Source organism: Enoplosus armatus, chromosome 2, assembly GCF_043641665.1.
Source record: "Enoplosus armatus isolate fEnoArm2 chromosome 2, fEnoArm2.hap1, whole genome shotgun sequence".
In the NCBI taxonomy this organism is placed as follows: Eukaryota; Metazoa; Chordata; class Actinopteri; order Centrarchiformes; family Enoplosidae; genus Enoplosus; species Enoplosus armatus.
In genome coordinates this window covers 27,104,642-27,119,837 of record NC_092181.1, presented here as the reverse complement: position 1 = coordinate 27,119,837, position 15,196 = coordinate 27,104,642, and the positions used below count along the sequence as shown (strand labels likewise).

At 45.4% G+C, this 15,196-nt stretch overlaps 1 protein-coding gene across 2 annotated transcripts; it reads right to left on the bottom strand.

Moving 5' to 3' along the window:
• Positions 1-487: 487 nt before the first annotated feature.
• Positions 488-11,553, bottom strand: LOC139295342 (malate dehydrogenase, cytoplasmic-like). 2 transcript variants are annotated; one of them, XM_070917523.1, is made up of 9 exons: positions 11,232-11,553; positions 5,726-5,824; positions 4,632-4,728; positions 3,545-3,720; positions 2,415-2,537; positions 1,886-2,062; positions 1,654-1,767; positions 1,258-1,347; positions 488-964 (listed from the first exon to the last, which is right to left on the bottom strand). In XM_070917523.1, exons 1-9 carry the CDS (start codon positions 11,283-11,285, stop codon positions 842-844), a joined length of 1,053 nt encoding a protein of 350 aa, XP_070773624.1. In that variant the 5' UTR covers positions 11,286-11,553; the 3' UTR covers positions 488-841. The 2 variants fall into 2 exon arrangements, with proteins under 2 accessions (XP_070773624.1, XP_070773632.1); XM_070917531.1 differs by lacking the exon at positions 11,232-11,553 and adding an exon at positions 6,937-7,024.
• Between the last annotated feature and the right edge of the window lie 3,643 nt (positions 11,554-15,196).

The following is a 15,196-nucleotide window of genomic DNA, read 5'->3' as shown; positions in this document are numbered from 1 at the left end:
TTCGGGGCTTTTCACTCATATCTCTTAACTGTACTGTCACTTCTGTCACGGTTTTTAATTCAGTTTTATTCAAACAAACTTGTCTTTCCAAAGACATATTATATTGAACTTTTCCCATGTGATGAGACGTTTTGGACACTGTTGAAAAACATAGCAGAATGAGCTTCTTATGGACATTTTAGAGCCGATTAAACTGCTGATTATCTCTTAGATCGTTTACAAATAAGAAGTCACTTTTACTTTTACTCGCATAGTATTAATAAATGACCTCTATACACATGTACATTATATCTAAATTACATTTTGTTGTCTCAGTACTTAACAATAAAGTCATCTAATGCTGAAACTGCACTGTAAGAGTATTTCAGACTGTATTTAGGCGGAGGATTGGGTGGTGTGCTGCATGTTGTGAACCGCCTGGAGCTCAGTGGTGAACGTACCATAATGAGACTTCAGAACATCAGAGAAGCATGAAAGAGGCTTGATGTGGTTCTGTCAGTTTCCTTGTCGTTTTATTGGTGATAACTTGTTCCGTTACAGTTTCTGGACAGCTAGTGTGTGTTATCATCTACCAACAGAGACATTCTCTCGGTGTCTTGCGGACGGAGGAGGCCAGGTTGTGGTCATTAAACAGGTTTTCTGAAAATCTGAAGAAGTGGCCTAGTGACACACACACACACACACGACACACACACACACACACAGAGAGAGAGAGGCGACACACACAGACGGCAGCTGGGACGGTTAATAAGAGCGGAGGGTTTCTTCTTCAGAGCCGCGAGCAGCGAGTCTTCAGGGGATCTAAGTGCTGCTGTTGCTGCTGGCCAGCAGGGGGCGACAGTCACTGGGACAGGAAGTCCAGGGCGGTGTCTCGCTCCTCCACCAGCTCGGCCGCTGTGGCGTCCATCTTGGCGCGGGAGAAGTCGTTAATGGAGAGTCCGTCAACCATTTTCCAGGTCTTGTTCTGTGGGGGACGACGGAGGGAAAGGTCAGAGGTCGAGCTTTTGATTTTGTGGGATTTCTTCCATTTGTGTGGAGAATTATACAGGTGCTTGTCATGTATAGGTGGAGTGCAGGTGGAGATGCCAGTCTATAGCAGACAAACCTGTCAAACACCAAATCCTGGATCCGTTACGAACACACCCACTTCCACACACACCCACTTCCACACACACACACACACACACACACACAGACTGTGGAGTGTGTGTGTTTGACAGCTTTGTCAAGCGTGAAGGTCTGATTGGACGGACTCACCTTGATCTGGATCGGGAAGGAGTAGATGAGGTCCTCTGGGATGCCGTAGGAGTTTCCGGCAGCGTACACGCCCATGGAGATGAACTCACCCTGTCGGCAGGAAACACAACAGCTTCAGTCGGTCTGAATGAACAACATGTCAACAACAACAAACATCAGACAGTGTGCAGCCTGCTGCTACATTAGCCTTGTTTCAATGGAGAGTTTTGAGGTCTCCCCAACAACCACACAATTCAAGGAAACAAGTTATTGTTTGGAATGGAAATACAAAAGTATTGGTATCTCGACAGGTTGCGTTTCAAAAACGTTATCTGCAGAAATGCAGCGCTCAGTCCTTGAACATGTTCGTATACACCGCTACGACTGTTCCAGGTTCATCCCTCCGTCCACACTGACCTCCTTGGTGCCGAACCAGATGTCCCTCATGTGGTCGCAGATGGCCTTGGCAGCAGACATGGCGCTGGACAGCTTCCTGGCCTTGATGACGGCTGCACCGCGCTGCTGCACCGTCTGCAGGAGGAAGAGGAGAAGGTTTGAGACCCCACACCTGAAAGAAAACATCTCTGCCGTCTAATTAATCCTTTAAATGAGAGTTTTAGCCGTCGAACGAGAAGCGGCGAGCGCTCACAGAGATGAAGTCTCCTCTGAGCCAAGTTTCGTCCTTGACGGCGTCGTAGGCGTCCGTCTCGGTGCCGTGCACGTTGACCTTGGCGTGGTGGACGTCGGGGTACTGGGTGGAGGAGTGGTTCCCCCAGATGATGACGTTCTTCACTTTGTCGGAGGACACGCCGCAACGCATCGCCACCTGCAGGTGAGAGGCCGACACAGCAGCAGAGTTATTCAGCAGCAGTTCTGTTCATTTCAATGATGTCCAGCTGTTAATACAAATAAATATTACGTATATTTTGACTTTATAGTTTTGATTCATTTCACACAGATTTAAGTCATAAACTTTAAACTGCTGGATGGACCAACGTCACCGTTTCACCGATATTGATTCCAACAAACGCCGTTTTCTTAAGTAAACAAAAACAATATATTTCTTGTTATCTCTGAACAAGACGCTCAATTTTAGCCTCTCATCTGATGCCAGAAGTGATATCAGCTCTCGTACATGTGAGGACCATTTGTTTGTTTGTTTGTTTGTTTGTGTGTACCTGGGAGCTGGCTCTGTTGTGGTCCAGTCGGGTCAGGCAGGAGAAGTTCTCTTTGGGGATGGACGGAGCAGACTTGGAGGCGATCAGACAGTTGGTGTTCGCCGGGTTTCCAACAACCAGAACCTGAAAGTCAAACACCTCCATCAGACGGACGTTAAACCTGGTTGTTGACTGCAGGACTCGGAGATCTGAAGCTGCTGGACACATCTGAGAGGCGGAGCTTCACAGTGGAGCCGTCAGGTGAAACCTTTTCTCATTTTGTTGACTTTCAGATTCTAACTTTTCTCTCAGTGCACAACAGCAATGAAGCCGTCATGAATCTGAGGGAAAAGCTGTGAAATGCTCAGAAATACAAACTGAGGTTTTACTACACTGATCACTTCCCTTTCTTTCACACGCAGCTCTAGCGAAGGACGCCAAGTCAGCAGCTGCTCTGTTTCTGAGCTCAGACCTGAACCACCAAAACACTCCACACCTCCAGTCTAAACATCCTCGGTGCTGCCGGTTTTCTTTCCCATCTTCCCAGGAACCTCACCGACACCACGGGAAAGACTGAATGAAGATTCCCAAACACGGAATTTGTTGCGTCTTCTTCTTCTTTGTGGATGTTTCAGTATTTATTTACGTTTTATGTTATTTATGTTGGAAACCGAAATGTTTCCAGTGTAAACGAAGTCGAACGGCCTCACAGGGTTCAACATCAGGCTGTTTTCGTTTCTCCACAGATTCTCTACACGTGAAGCTTTGACCTTTGACCTCTTTGGTCAAACTGACGCCGGGCCTCACAGAGGACTTTGGGTCATTAGGGGGCCCTCCTGCTGATCTACATGCTGTGGACTCTTACACATTACAGTTCGAACAACAAATGACAGAGGGGCTTTGATCGCTCAGCTTTAGAGACCTGCTGCTCTTTTCCACGTTAGAGCTTTGCAGGAACACGAAGCTGCTGTAAGACGCCGAGTTAACGGGACAGCAGCCGTTAAAGGAAAGAGGAGACGCTGGACAAGCACAGTAACCGTCTAAAGGAAGGATCCATTCTGAGTGGATCATGAGCCTGTGGGCCGAATCAATCAATCAATCAATCAATCAAACGACATTAAACATAATAAGACTGAGCACTGAAGCGTCACCTTCACGGTCTTCTTGGCGTACTTGTCCAGGGCGGATCCCTGAGTCTTGAAGATGGCCACGTTGGCCTTCAGCAGGTCCTTCCTCTCCATCCCCTCCTTCCTGGGCATGGAGCCCACCAAGATGGCGGCGTCGATGTCCTTGAAGCCCACCTCCACCTTGTCAGTGGGGATGACCTCTGTGGGGAGAAGACAAAGACAACTGTTGGAGAGGACCGACTGTTTTCCAGCTGTAGATGAAATCTCTTCTCAACTCTTTAACGTTCATTAACGGTTCATTTCTGACTGTGAGGCAGCTTGCTGATGAAGTTCTGCATCATCTTCATCACCAGTTCTAACAATACTTGAATTGTGAATTTTATTTTTATTTCAGAAGATTTGGGGAAAAAAAAAAAAACTCTTCAACTAAACTAATATTTAATCTTTAAAAGGAAAATGTATTTTTCTCATTTTACTGTAAAACTTATTATCTACTGACTTTTATGAACAACCTGTTGAACTGAGGGACATCTTATCTGCTGCTATAGGAACATATTGATAACGATAAGGTGATGTATTGCTGCTGATAAGGTACACAGTTCCATCTGTGCCCCTCCACCTTCTCTGAGTTTCACATCACAACTTTCATTCATCTGTTTTCTGCTGTTATTTATTATTATTATTATTTATTTACAGTGACAGTGTTCATCTTAGTTCATTTCAGAGCCTCACAGATAAATTCCTGCAGATAAGATGCTGCTATCAGACTGGACTTCAGTCACAGTTCATTGTTGTCCCACCACTGCTCTGATTGGCTACCGTCGTGCCTTCCCCACCGGCCAACCAGAGGCCTTATTTCAGACACTCCTTCCTCCTCCCCACAGCAGCAGCAGCAGAGGAGTTTATGAAGGACAAATAACACACAAACACACAGTGTGTCCTGCATTAAATGTGCTCCAGGTGGAACAGGAGCAGTTCAGACAGTTCTGGTGGGTTTGTCCGTCTCTCTGAGCTCATGTTAGTTTAACATGTTATAAAGCTGAAGCCATCGGTACCTCGACTGCAGGCAACACGCTTCAAACACACAGTAACACACACGCTGCTGGCTCACCCCTCAGCAGTGGGAGGGCGCAGTCCTGCAGCTCCATGACGACTCCGTCCAGCACCGGCAGCATGGGGGGGATGTCCAGCAGGACCAAGATGATTGGCTGAAAAAGGAGAGGGACAACAAAAGGTATCACCTGAAAATCAAACCGGTTCAGTCAAACATTTCATTTACAGAGTTGAGAAGCGCACAGAACAGCCAGCAGATCACGGCTGAAAATAACTTTCAAGGTCTCATCTGGCCCCCTTCAGGGACACATGAAGGTCATGTTTTAAACTGTAATACTGCAGCTAATTAAATACGTTTTTCAAGAATGTATTTCTATGGAGGCATTTTAAAGGCAACGTTTACAAGTGAAATGCTGTCATTAGCGGTCTGCTTTCTGTTACAGCATCATTATTTTAAATGTTCATAACTTTACCACATACTGAAAGGATAGAAAGTATACTAACTAGTATAAGTATAAGTATAAATCCAACAACATTTCCAGAATTCTCATGAATAGTGGAAACACTGCTCAGAAGATTAGAAGAGGGCATCTCACCAAACCTCATTAAAAAAATTGTGCATTGTAGTTTGACCTGGCATATCGGCACGGATGGCTACAACACCACATTTAATTTAAGACTTTTTCTTAAGCACTTGATGACACTCTTTCCTTCGGCATGCATTACATCCAGAAAGCAGCCAACAAGCTTCCAGTGGATTTCCAAGATTACCATGAATGATGGAAACATTGGCAGAGATAAAAAATCCTTAGTGGCTCCTCCAAAGTACATCTCTAGCTGAGCCTGATCATTTTAATGCCCCCCCCCCCTTTGAGCTAATCAGCATGGGTTCCTTGGATAAATGCAGGATTATAATACAGCTGCGGTGACCTAAAGATCTAAACCTTTTTTTAAACATGATCATATTTTTCCCTTCTGTTTGAGGCCTTACAACCCTTATTATTCATGATGAGTCCATTATGTAACAGTCAAGCCCCACACAGGGCATCGCCCAGCTGTCTGTGCAGTGATCAGCTTCAGGGGGAAGGGGGCTCTGCTGCTGCTGCTGCTGCTGCTGCTGGTTATGTAACCAGAGTTCCGGGTCAGTCTTACCTGGTCCTTCCCGAACACATCTCCCTTGGCGATGCTGTACAGCAGGGAGTAGGCAATCTGGCCAGCAGCGCCGGTCACCACAACACGGATTGGTTCAGCCTGGAGGGAAACAAACAGGTTTGGTTCATATGAGTCATTGACCTACATAAATAACTGACGGAGCAAACGAAGCGGCAGTAACATGCATTGTTGGCCTGAACTGGCTGGATCACACAAACTCCATGTTATAAAGGCTTTATTTAACAGGTGGAATCATCACAGTGAGGCTGCTGGTTCTCAAGGCCTTTATCAGTGGCTCCTCCTCCTGTGGAACTCTGCCCTTTGTATGAAGACTTCTCACCAAACTCCATTAGGAAAATCGTGTAATGTAGAATGACCTTGCACTTCGGCAAGGGTAGGTCCGACATTCAGTTTCTCTTATGACCCGATGTCACTCTTTAATTCGGCATACATAAAATCAACCGAGCAGCAGATAAACTTTAAAAACCCTTCAGCTGTTATGACTGTTCATGCATCTCTTAACTCCTGACTGGTACTCTTCACTGTGCGAAATAATGAATGAATAGTGGAAACCAGTAAAATAAGAGAGGAATGTAAGTATTTATAGATTTATATAGAAGCCGAAAGGAAGGATGTTGCCAGTGCATTCAGAAATCGCCTTGCATCATATTTTAACTGGTTGCAACTTGTCTGACAGTCAAGAAATCGTTAAATTGGCCGGTTTGTGAACCGAGATCCCAACTGATGAAGCTCCCGCAGTGATTGGCCACCCCGACTGAATAAAAGAATAGACCCATGATGTAACTTGACGCCGACGCCACGCTACAGCGTGCCCTTAATAAAATGGAGGCAAATGAATGAATGTAGAGCGGATGAGAAAGTGTTAAAAAGTCTGCAGATGCTAACGTTACATCTTCTACATCATCTCTGATCTGCGTGTAACTGCGCAGCTAACCGCGTCTGGCTGCGGCGCCCTCGGCTCTTTAATCACGAATTCAGCATTAAAACACTTGAAATGATATGAGCATAAAGCGACATTAGCTATATTATTAGATTATAACGCTGCCGCCCTCCTGTCAATGTCAACGGCCACTGCATCATTTAGCACACCGTAAAATGGCTTCAAGGAAAACAGCAGTTTGGTAGAGGGCGTCTTTAACAGCATTTACACCTTCACAATCAGACAATAAGAGCCTGGTGCGGCAGCTTACCATTTCTGCTAACGAATGGAGGTGCTTCAGGTCTGCGCTGCCTGTCTGCTCACAGTCGGACTAGACGGAAGGGTCACCTCTATCCTCGTATTGTAAAGTCAGGCGGTTAAACGACTCGTCCCACACTCACTACGGGACTTGTAGTCCTTTTGGGATTCAATGCACACTTTACAACCCAGCCGACTCCAGGAAAGGAACTCATTCTCCCATGATGCACAGCACTGGTCACACCGCGCCCACCCACGCCATATACGGTAGAGGATTTTCTGAAAAGGGTCCTTTTTAACTGAGATCCAGGCAGCTCTGGTTTGGCGACACCTCGTGGCCCACAGCGGTACTGCACCGCTTGTCTCGCAGACTGTGATCTCTGTCACTGTTTTTATTCAATGTCTCAAACACTGTGAAGTAATATTTATAAAACAAAAAAGATCAACGTTTATATGTGTGAGCCCCCTCAAGAACCCCTGAAAACCCTCAAGAATGACTGTAGTCTCCTCAAAACCCTCTCGTGAACTTCCACATACGCCATTGGAACCTTCTCAAGACTGACACATTCCCCAGGATTCCCCTTAAAAGCTCCTGGAATGCCTTGAGGAACTCATCAAGAACCCATGGAACCCACTTGAAACCCCCTACAACACACACAACCCCAGGAACATCCTAAGGAACCAAAACCCCTCATGGACCTTAAAACCCTAGAAACACTGGAGCCCCACAGGTAAACCTGAAGAACCACTTAGAAACACTTAGACTCCCCTGAAAAGCCCTATGAAGCCCCTTATGAACCAATGGAACCCACCTACACCCCCAGAAACACATAAAGAAGGAACCCTTAGAATCCCTTCCACAACCACTGCAAACCCCTCAAAGGCCTTTGGAACACCATCAGAAAATGTTTGAAGAACACAAAGAACTATGACCCCTTAAGGATCCCTTCAATCTTTGCAAAACATTTCAAGGATGCTCCTTACATACCCTTTGGACCTGGAACCTGGAACTCCCCAAAGAACCTGGTGGGAGCCTAAGAACTCAACTTAAACCTTCAGTGACCCTTGAAACCTCCTCAAAAACTCTTGCAACCTACTTAAGGACCTGAAATATACTTAAGGAGGCTCAGAATCTTTTCATATACCTGCCCACTGAAACCCACAGAAGAATCCCTTGAACTCATAAAGGATCTCTAGAACATCCTCAGATCCTCCAGATCCCTCAAGGAGGACCTTTTTGAGCCTCTAGAACCCTATCAGCTCCAGGAGCCCTCTGATGGACCCTGCTATGTCTGCATAGAACCCATTATTTCCTCAACCCCACCTTCAAAACCTTGAGGAAGACATTTTCACATATTGCAGATGAGCGAGCTGTAGATTATTATAACCTGCAGTTTCTGAAGTGCGTCACCGGGTTTCATGAACCATTATAACCTGAACCCCCCACGGATTTATCCAGGGAAAGGAGCGCGGTGATCAACACCACCTGCAGGAGCAGCTTCACTTAATGATCCTTTAAGTGACTTAAAGGTCCCATGAAATGGATTGTGCTTCGTCCATGTGGACACCATGCGCTTGTTTCTCAGACACCGAGGTCAAGTCCTGACTTTTTCTGGGAATTTTGGGGGGTTTACCTTCTAACGTTACACACAAATCACACGTGTATTATATTGAATATTGAATCAAAATAAAAGGATTTGGTGTTCCCTCAGCGAGATCACGTTTCTGGCAGTTTGGAGAAGAGTCAGTGAATCTGAAAGTCTACGTAGCAGATTGTTAAGGTCTTATTATATCTGTTAACACGCTGGAGGCTAGAGAGACTAGTGGGAACAGTTCACAACGAGGTCTGTGGATTATTCTGAGTGACTTTTCAAATCAGGGTCAGAGGTGAAAGGTCACCGGAGGTCAAGTTCACTACCCAGACTTCAGTGGGGTTCAGCGGCCAGCTCGTTAAGTTGTTGTTCAGCCTGTTATCTGCGGCCCGGCGGGAGGCAGACCCGAGACCAGCGCCGACTGTCTGATCTGCTGACGTTTATAGAGCAGAACGTCACCAAGATTACACACAACAGCCAGGAGGCCAAAGACAACGACGCTAACGTTCTGATCGCATTTCTTCAAATTTGATCATTTGTTTCATTTTCCTTCTGAAACAAATGAATGTGAAACTGAATTTAACGGAGTCACCCGACATACAGTCAGTAAAGAGGGACTCACATAAATCCTTTTACATATTGTTCTGTTGCTGCTGTCAGGCTTGACATTATACACTTAAGATGCTTCATGTTTTGTCCGTTTTTTCCCACAGTTTTTATAGATAAACATACATTTGAAACTTGAGCCTTATTGTTTTTATTTTAAATATATATATATATACGTAAACAGCAAAAAACTATGTACTGTACCAGCACCGTTTACTAAATTAAAATAAGTGTACCTCAAATAAAAACCTCACTTTATCCTTCATCTTTTACCTAAACAGGCGTGGAGTCAGTCTCATTGTTGTTTGATGAAAATAGAATTATTATTTTATACATTTGATTTTGTTGTATAAGTACAAAGTGGAGTTAATGACTGTGAGCATGTTGCCAGTATAAGTCAGGGCTATACAACACTGACATGTGGCCCCTTAGCGCCCCCCCCCCCTAAACAAAGTCAGGTCCATAAAGAAATAAGTGGTTTTCCACGTTTGGATTTGGAACACACAGAGCTCTGACCTCAACCCCACCGACCCCCCTGCAGCCAGGATCCGGCATCCTGCAGGAGGCCTTCACTGCTCTCAGTTAGGCTCAGTTTTAGGATCACATGTCGCGTTCAGGTGTCCACGTACTTTTAAAGACCAACTGTTACCTGGGAGGAAAGAGCTCAGAGTAACAGTGAAGGAGATGGATGTTCCTTCAGAGAGACTAAAGGACGCCGGCGGCCATGTTGGATCTGTTGGGTTCAGTTCTCTGTGAAGCCGCCTGGAGCTAAAACAGGCCGCAGTTCTGGGCTGCTGGCAGGAACTGACCGCGGTGCTGATAATCTGCAGCCGGGACCGCTGCATCAAGGCTGCGGCAAAAACAGCAGACAACACAGCCGGAAGCACGATCATTCGGCCTTCAAAATAAAAGCGCAAACATCGTCGCTTTATTATGAGACGTGACAAAGACTACTTTTTTTACATTCTTATGTAGTTTTATTAATACTTTGTACTTTTAAGCTTAAATCTTTTTCGATGGTGTATTTCTTGAGCAATCTTTGACAGCTACGTCATCCAGGATAAATTAAAATAATTACCTTATTTTATCTCATCTACTGTCTTTATTTGTCTCAAAAACAATTCTCTGTATTATTTTTGTATATCAACTTACAATTATTTTCTCATCCTCTACATTTTTGTTTTTGCAATGTTTTGCTGTTATCCAAGTTTACTAAAAGTTTCAAAAACTTCAGCAGAGTACGAGACAGTCTGGTTTTGTTGAATGCACATGAGGCTGAATTACACCACGCAGGTTATTTTTCTACAAGACAGCCCACATGTGTATATATGTATAATATTATGTTATGTTACCTGCTACATGTAATTGCTGCTCTCATTGCCAACTCGGCTGCTCATTTAAACATGAATCTGATCAGTGCTGTAAAGAGAATGATGTGTTTGAACCACCTCATGCCTATTTCCACCAGGAAAAGTTACGCAGACAGTTATTAAATAAGTCTTTGACAAAGTTTTGAGATATGAAGTACATATTCAAACTTATCTCATAATTGTGACTGTAAAAGTTATTCAGGCTACCATGAATATTTTTTTAATTGAGTAAAACACAATTAAGAGTTTGTAGTAAACGACTCTTTCTTGTGGACTGTTCTTACTTAAATCCTACATAAAAAGAATAGCTAGTGTTCGCGTTTTGGGTCTTTTATTTTGAAGAGGCCGGCCGGATGTGGCGTTGTTTACTCTGACCAGCTTCACCTGCGCGCTGACAACTTGCCAAAACTGCCAGGTGGAGACGACTCTCTCTGAATTAAAGATGACGGAGGTCAGACAGAGACGCAACCCGCCGAGTTGCTTCACCTACGTGCAGGTGGTGCAGGGTCTCCGGCGGCCATTTTCACACCTGAAGTCTAACGGAAAAGACCCGGGTAGAAACACAGGGGCCGTTTCCTCGTCCGGTTACCTGTCTGTCCGCCACTGCAGACGCCTAACCGGCCACGAGTTACACCTCACCGACGCAGACGCGTTTTAACTGAGTTAAAACTGAGAAATCTGTCTTTAATGCTGCGTTCAAGGACGCACGGTCAGCTGTCAAACGGCTGCTTTCAACTCACCTGCGAGGAAACCGCCCGCACCACCAGATACATGGAAGTCAGCAAAGTCAGCATGGTCCCGCCGGTGTGTCGTTGTCTTGCACCGATAACTGACGTCCTCTAAAGCAGAAATGGCGGCTCGACCCGACACGGTACCGGGAGAGAGACAGATCGATAGAGAGAGGGGGAGACAGGTAGACACCCACAGAGGAAGAGAGACAGACAGGCAAGGTGCGACAGGATACCGCCGCGGGACCAGAGGCGACCTTAAACCGCGCTGCAGTTCGACTTTCACGGCTTCTTGTGCCTCGGTTGCCCGGGACTCTGTCACACCTCCACCCTCTACCTACACACACACACACACACACACACACTCTGCTGCAGTCAGTCTAGTCCCTTAATACGATTTTGAGGACGTAAATAGCCGCGGAGCTGTTCATGTGTGATCAGGTGGAAGTGAGCAGGAGTGATGGGGGCTATAATCCTGGAAAAGACCAAGGGAGTTTTGTGAGCAGGGTAGGTGACGTCACTGCAGGGGAACGGGATGTTATGGCTGCTCCGACCCAAAATTCACGTTTTAGGGTCACATGAGGACATGAGGACTGCTGCAGAGTCAGTGAGGAGGAGGAGGAGGAGGAGGAGGACCGGAAGTGCTGGTGCAGAGATGTGTTTTTCACCTGCAGAGTTTTTGCCTCAGGACTCCTGAAAACGCACCAAAACAGACTCAAAGTGAAATCAAAAGGATCAAATTCCTCCTTAATACGCTTGTTTTTTAGCTCATAACTACACACGTCCACTTCTAGTGATTATTTTCAGTTAATCTGCAGATTGTTTCATTGATTCATTCACTGTTTTGTATATAAAATGTCTGAAAATAGAAAATAGACATTTTCAGAATCCAGGAAAAATAGCTTTGTGTAGGTGTTTTTATCCCATATAGCTGTAGACTTCAAGCTTGTTTTGTCCGACCAACGGCCCAAAACTCAAAGATATTCAGTTCACTAACTAACTGAAGACAAAGAAAAGCCGCGACTGAGGATGGAAGCTGAAAAATGACTGATAGGTTTCTGTTGATTGTTTAAGATCTAAATCTCTCGTCTTCTCTGCGTCCAATAATATTTCTATGTCAATAAGAGTTTGAGTTGCTGAAGTCTGCGGCGAGGCGATGAACATTTTATCATATATAATGATTTGTTTTAAATCAGTTCATTTATCAATACATCATATCTCCAAGTCGCTGAGGTTAAATACTCGTCACAGAGGCCATGTCCGAGTCACTGGGGTGAAATACTGAAGTCATGTCGAGGTCATGTTCGAGTCACTGAGGAAATGCCAGTCAATGAGTACATGACAGAGGTCATGTACAAGTCACTGGGCTTGTGTCCAAGTCAGGGAGGTTAAATACTAGTCACAGAGGCAATGTCCAAGTCGCAGAGGTGAAATCCGATTAACTCATGTTCGAGTCACTGAGCTAACGTCCAAGTCGAAGTCAAAGTCACTGATGTTAAATACGAGTGACTTATGTCGAGGTCATGACGAGCCACAAAGGTCATGTCCAAGTCTCTGGGGTCGTGTCCAAGTCTCTGAGGTCGTGTCCAAGTCTCTGTGGCTCGTCATGACCCCAGAGACTTGGATACGACCTCAAAGGTCATGTCCAAGTCTCTGAGGTCGTTTCCAAGTCTCTGAGGTCGTGTCCAAGTCTCTGATGTTATGTCAAGTCTCTGGGGTCATGTCCAAGTCTCTAAGGTCATGTCCAAGTCTCTGATGTCATGTCCAAGTCTCTGAGGTCGTGTCCAAGTCTCTAAGGTCATGACCAAGTCACTGATGTTAAATACGAGTGACTAAGGTCGAGGTCATGACGAGCCACAAAGGTCATGTCCAAGTCTCTGTGGCTCGTCATGACCCCAGAGACTTGGATACGACCTCAAAGGTCATGTCCAAGTCTCTGAGGTCGTTTCCAAGTCTCTGAGGTCGTGTCCAAGTCTCTGATGTTATGTCAAGTCTCTGGGGTCATGTCCAAGTCTCTAAGGTCATGTCCAAGTCTCTGATGTCATGTCCAAGTCTCTGAGGTCATGTCCAAGTCTCTATGGTCATGTCCAAGTCTCTGATGTCATGTCCAAGTCTCTGGGGTCATGTCCAAGTCTCTGATGTCGTGTCCAAGTCTCTGAGGTCGTGTCCAAGTCTCTAAGGTCATGTCCAAGTCTCTGGGGTCGTGTCCAAGTCTCTGATGTCATGTCCAAGTCTCTGGGGTCATGTCCAAGTCTCTGATGTCGTGTCCAAGTCTCTGAGGTCGTGTCCAAGTCTCTAAGGTCATGTCCAAGTCTCTAAGGTCATGTCCAAGTCTCTGATGTCGTGTCCAAGTCTCTGAGGTCGTGTCCAAGTCTCTAAGGTCATGTCCAAGTCTCTAAGGTCATGTCCAAGTCTCTGGGGTCATGTCCAAGTCTCTGAGGTCGTGTCCAAGTCTCTGAGGTCGTGTCCAAGTCTCTAAGGTCATGTCCAAGTCTCTAAGGTCATGTCCAAGTCTCTGAGGTCGTGTCCAAGTCTCTGAGTCAGTGAGGTCAGTCAGACCAGTGACCTCCACTCTGATAACTTTAATCACACAACAGAGCACAGAGAAGCTGCAGAGTACCGGAGGAATGTGGCAGTAAAGTGTCACCTGTAAAGGTTCCTGTGCTTTCTATCAAAGTAGCTTTTGCTTTCCTCACATCTCCTCCTGCACTCAGTCCCCTTTGTCCCCCCCAGTCCTACGCCCCCGGCTGTGTATTTTAACTGTGTTTACATTGAGGACTGATCCACGGTCGTGTGTTTATTTTGTCATTACTGGCCAGCATAATAATGAACCGAGTCCTGGAGGACATGAAAATACTGGCAGCATGTTAGATGAGGGGAGGGGGGGCTGCTGTTATCAGGACCATTCTGTGAAATCTACATGGATGAATGAGTCATGGCGCCACACGTCTGATACAGTCAGAGGTGACGCTGGGACTGTCAGCAGAAAGTAGTGTGAGGGCCGCACATACAGCGGATAAAACACTGAAATAAAATGGCCGACGACAAACGCAGCGCGGAGTGATTTAGACTTTAGCCTTAGACTACTGTGAGGCTGTACAGGTACAACGGTGAGCTAAATGCTAACACCACTATGCTAACATGCTCACAGTGACAATGCTAGCATGCTGATGTTTAATGTTCACATCTTAGTTTAACATGTTAGCATGCTAACGTTTGCTAGGCTGGTGAATGTCATTAGCTTTGCAGGTGTTTGGTCATAAACCAAAGCGCTGGACAAATTGTAGTTTTGACTTGACGATGGCGCTGAAAAGTCAGAGGATCACCAAAGTTATTATAGTTCATCCTGAGGGGAACGTGAAGGTCTGAACCACATTTCACGACAATCCAATCTAATAGTTGTTGAGCTGTTTCTGACAGACACTGCCATCCCGAGAGCTACGCCGCCGGAACGGCTAAACATTTAGCAGAAAAGGCCCACGAGTGAAGGAGTCGAGTCATTTCCTGTCCTCTGCCAGATTCATGCAGTTTGCCTTGTGGCGTTTTTTTTTCCTGTTCTTCCAGATTCTGTATGAACTCAAAATAAAAACTCAGGCGTGCTGGCAGTTATCAGGGCGGGAGACTCACATGAGACATAAGTCCAAAAATAACTTGAATTAAAATTGAGGTAATGAACTCATTAAGTCATTAAGTCATTACTGAGGAGAAGATCATTTTTTTGTGATCAGTCATTTTTATTATCATTATTTTCATTGTTTTTGCATATTTTTTCTTCAGAAAGATTTATTTACAAGTCACAAGTCACTGCCCCCCCCCCCCAGATATTCAGATATTCGTGTGTGTGTGTGTGTGTGTGTGTGTGTGTGTTTGCCCCTGTGGCTGATTTATGAAGATGAAGATTATTTCTGGACTAAAGTGAAATCAATGACACGTGTACAACCTCGTAAAAACCTTCTAAATCTGTATGGAGTCTTGTG

Excerpts from the sequence above, each read along its gene's own strand:
- LOC139295342 (XM_070917523.1), bottom strand. The coding sequence starts at position 11,285 with ATGCTGACTTTGCTGACTTCCATGTATCTGGTGGTGCGGGCGGTTTCC. Across the intron at positions 3,721-4,631 it reads CGCCCTCCCACTGCTGAGGG|AGGTCATCCCCACTGACAAG; the intron begins GTGAGCCAGCAG and ends TTCTCCCCACAG. Across the intron at positions 2,063-2,414 it reads ACAACAGAGCCAGCTCCCAG|GTGGCGATGCGTTGCGGCGT; the intron begins GTACACACAAAC and ends TCTCACCTGCAG.